Here is a 4,459-nt window from a genome sequence, read left to right as displayed (position 1 = left end):
TGACTATAGTTGAGTCTCTTACGAGTGACGTTTTATCGAGGACACTGTGTGCACAATTATTAGGCAAGTTACATTTTTGAGGATTAATTCTGTTATTGTACAACTACAGTGCTCTTGGTCAATCCAAAATGTTAACAAACCCTCAAACTTGAACATTTAAGTAATAAAAGTGAAGTTTTGGCCTTCTTAAGAGAATATCTATATGTACACCATTATTGGGTAACTATTAGTGTGCAGAATTAATATGCAACTAAATGAAAAACTTTTCCCATCTCACTTGTTTATTTTCACCTGTTAAAGTGAGTATAATAAACACATTCAAAATTTACAAATAAACATTTCTGAAGTTTAATAATGAGTTCCTGGTTGCTTCATGCTTGATTCTTCTCAAATCTTTGGCGGTTAATTTGAGTCTTTTCTTCTCGACACGTTTCTTGCGACCCTGTTGACTATTTGCAACGAAACGTTTGATGGTTCTGTGATCACGCCCCAATATCTTCGATATTTCAAGAGTGCTGCATCCCTCTGAAAGACTTTTTACAATTCTTGACTTTTCAGAGTCAGTTAAATCTCTTTTTTGGCCCATTTTTCCTGAGGAGAAGAATCTGCCTAATAATTATGCACACCTTGATATAGGGTGTTGATCTCCTTAGGCCACACCTTCCCTCGTTACACAAATACACATCACCTGACATGCATTAAATCCAATAAGCATTCAAGTTTATACAGGTTGGAGTTGGAAATTATGGATAAAATGATGATATGGTCAAAATAATCACTTGCCTAATAATTGTGCACACAGTGTATATGAAGGTGGGCAATGTGGGTACAACAGTATAGTATACAGAAAACTTATGTCCAATGTCGTTGGTCTGATTTCCCTCAAGAACCTGCTCTTTTGTGTGCATGTGCAGGTCATTATAGGCAGTGTTGGTTCTCATGTGGTGAGAAGAAGTTATCATTCAAAAGACCTCCTGGTGCTTTTTTATGTAACAAAGCTGACTGTGTGTCAAAGAAGTGATCATTAACAGACTGGACAACTAGTGTGACAGCAGCTAATGAGGCGCTGTACAGAACTTTGAGGAAAATTTAAAAGGAGCTATCAAACACAACATATTGTTATTTAAAGAAAACTAGCCTGCTATGATTTTTTTTTCTGGCTTGCTTTCATTTCATCAACCAGCAATGTCTCAAATTAAAACACACACATCTGTTCTAAATCATGCTCCGTAGCCAAAGCCAAGGTGTGTGAATGAACAGAGTGGGCAAATTTGGACAAAATTGTTCAAAATTCCCAAAACGATCGACAAAAAAACAGAGAAACCTAAGAATCACGGTTTCTGATCGCTCCACCTGTTTTAAAAGGATGAGAACCTCATTAATCCAAGCTCATAAAAGTGCTGACCCTTGACGATGCCTCAGTCCTCGGAGAGCATTTAGTGATTCGCGCTGAAAAAAAAAGGACATTTTTCTTTGCACAATGACAGCTGGCACAGGGGACCAACACAATAACACCTGATCGATGCAGTTCAACAGAACAGCCGGGCTCACGGCAGTTTTGTCATTTTCCTCTTCCTTTTGTATTTTCATGATGTGCAAGAAGACATTTGATGTGTCACAAATTGCTCTTTTCTGCACTCGCTGTTGTGAACGAGTCGGCGGATAAATGTGTTCACACACACAGTTGAAACCAGAAAGTTACAGATAGTGGATAAAAAGACCCTTTTTTCACCTCATTGTTTGACATTAAACCAGAGTAAACTTTTCCTGTTTCAGATCAGTTAGGATTACCAAAATTATTTCTATTTGCCTATATGCCAGAATTATGAGAAAGAGAGTTGGTGGATGTATTGTAAGGCACACCTCAAACACACTGCTTCCTTTTGTAACAACATGGAAAATCTAAAGAAATCAGGAAGACAATTGTGGACCTCAACCTTGGATATTATTTCCAGATGCCTGAAGGTTCCACGTTCATCTGTTCAAACAATTATACGCAAACATGAACACCATGGGAATGTCCAGCCATCATAGCGCTCAGGAAGGAGACGAGTTCTGTGTCCCAGAGATGAAGCGCTTTGGTAAGACAGCTGCTAAGCTGTCAGTGTGGAACTACAGTGGTGTCTATTAGGGGCTTAAATGGAGGCTTTGGCGTTTTAGTTTATGTTCAATTGTACTGAACTGTGGCGTTTTCAGACGGAGCCAACCAAAATCCAACATTAAAGTTAGATGTGATAAACTGCTGCAGTGCTGCACAGCTGGCTGCAGCAGGTCGGCCTGTCGATCCATCTAACCGTGGCTCTGTTAACATCATAATATCTCTTATCTCCCCAACACATTTTATTTTTAGGACTGAAGTCAGGACAAATATATAGGCACCGATTAACTTGGACTTAACCATTTCGGTGTCATCAAGCGAAGGTACTTGACATCATCCGGTTTCCTGTTTGCAGACAAAGCCTCTGAACAAAACACTTGGCTTTAAAGGAAGGTAGCAGTAATCCAGTGTCTCCTGCTGTTATTCTGAAAGCTGCTCTGTTACTCTGAAGTCATGTTGTCTGGAGGACAGTCAGCTGCTTGCATGAAGGAAAAATGGGTTTACATTTTTTCCGTAAGTTTACAAAGGTCAGTTTTCAAGACATTTACTTGAGTCAAAAGGCTACAGGCTTGTGTCTCTTTGCATTTCCTTTGCACTGACTGCTTGGCTATTTAACGTGCTAGGTAGCTAACAAATAATCTAATAACTCCATCTGTAGAACACACCGTGCTACCTTTGAGCACCACCTTGTCCACTACCAGGGTTTTATAGAGTCGAGTACAGATTGAAGACAGGTGCACGGGGGTATGACCTGTTGATTAACCTGCCCCTCCAGCTCAGACAGGCATGGAGGCAGAGACTGGCAGCTAAGCAGAGGTGGAGGCAGGAGGCCTGACAAACCACCAGGGCTGCCATCCCTGAGCCTGGCTCTGCCACTGGCTCAGAGGAAACCACTGGACTNTCTATCATCCATCCATCCATCATCCATCCATCCATCTATCCATCCATCCATCCATCTATCCTTCTACCATCCATCTATCATCCATCCATCCATTCCATTCCATTCCATTCCACAGGAGTTCAGATGTCTGTATGGTATGCACATTTATAAAATATGTAGTTTAAATCCCTTAAATAATGTGAGCTTTGAGTAACACCTAACAAATCCAAATAGCTGACGTTGCCATGGAAACACTGCTGCATGTGGCTTAACAGAGGTGACTGCAGTCCAGGCTGCGTGTGCAGAGACAACTTTACCGTGACTTCTCTTGTCAAGACAAATCAAACAAATCTCACTCGTTCGGAAAACCTAATTTGATTTTGTTCATTTAGAAACGTAATCACTTTTGACGATCTAAAACAGAGTCTGCGAAACTTTCAAAAGAAAAGGAAAAACTGACAAACCAATTAGTTCTACGGCCTGTTCGTCACTGATTTAATTACTGAAACATCCTTAAATATGTGTGTTTTATGCAAATGCATTGCTTGAAACGAGCCTGTTTCTGTCCCAGAGAGAGAGATCATCTTTCGGAGCTGGGACGGAGATGTTATCAAAGTCAACACCCACAACAACGAGACAGAACTCCTGCTGAAAAACACAACATTTGTAAGTAAGCCAACACTGTAAACTTTTAGAAGCATACTCTGGTCAAGAATATATAATGTAAGATTTTTATTTTTTTATTTTTTGGAGGGTGCAACATGCCTCATCATTACATTGGTCTGCTTTGCCAATGGGTGAAACAGGTATTCTGACCCCACTACGGTCAGGTTTAGCTTTTCACAGAGGTTGTGAGAAGGCTTTGGGGGTTGCATCAAGACATATCTGGTTTGACAGGTGTACCTGTAAAGTAATGTTAGTTTTCGAAAGCTGAGCAGAAAAAAAAAAAAAAAAAGGTGGAAAAAAACATAACTATTTCTTGTTCTTTCCACAGGCAACTTTTAAGGCCTCAAAGTTTGCAGTTTCTCCAGATCTGAACTTCGTTCTTCTGGGATACGATGTCAAGCAGGTGAGAAGCTCTTAATATTCCAGGTGCATGCATCTGCTGATGTTTGGCTGGAGGCTGCGAATACTGGAGGTTTACAGTTCATGAACTAAAGGGAGATCGAGTCACCGCTGATCTCCATCTTGCATGAAGATGTAAGTTTTAAAAAATGTGAAGGACATCAACATGCTTTATTAGTGACACTGAAACACAAACTGTTTCTCTACATCGCTGCGAAAAATGCATTATTCAATACATGTTATGAATAATAGAGCATGTTAAAAACCCTCAAAAGCTTTCCCTTGAACAGCTTTGATCAAGGTATAATGACTAAGGGGCGTTTTGGGTGTTTTGACTCTTAATTGAAGCTGTACTGTATGTGACCATCACAGAGTTGGATGCAAAGAAGTACCGTATTTTCCGGACTATAAGTCGC

General features: G+C 40.2%; 1 protein-coding gene across 1 annotated transcript in view; it reads left to right on the top strand.

Annotated features, from left to right (window-relative positions):
• Positions 1 to 4,459, top strand: part of LOC103367610 (inactive dipeptidyl peptidase 10-like) — a gene marked incomplete at its 3' end in the record, with an annotated part of 154,111 nt that overhangs the window by 99,502 nt on the left and 50,150 nt on the right. The window contains 2 exon segments of the mRNA XM_008295692.1: positions 3,550 to 3,644; positions 3,973 to 4,047. Coding sequence (XP_008293914.1) covers positions 3,550 to 3,644; positions 3,973 to 4,047 — 170 coding nt within the window.

Source organism: Stegastes partitus, unplaced genomic scaffold (assembly GCF_000690725.1).
Source record: "Stegastes partitus isolate 25-593 unplaced genomic scaffold, Stegastes_partitus-1.0.2 Scaffold1070, whole genome shotgun sequence".
In the NCBI taxonomy this organism is placed as follows: domain Eukaryota; kingdom Metazoa; phylum Chordata; class Actinopteri; family Pomacentridae; genus Stegastes; species Stegastes partitus.
Note: the sequence above shows the minus strand (reverse complement) of the source record. Positions and strands in the feature narration are given on the sequence as shown.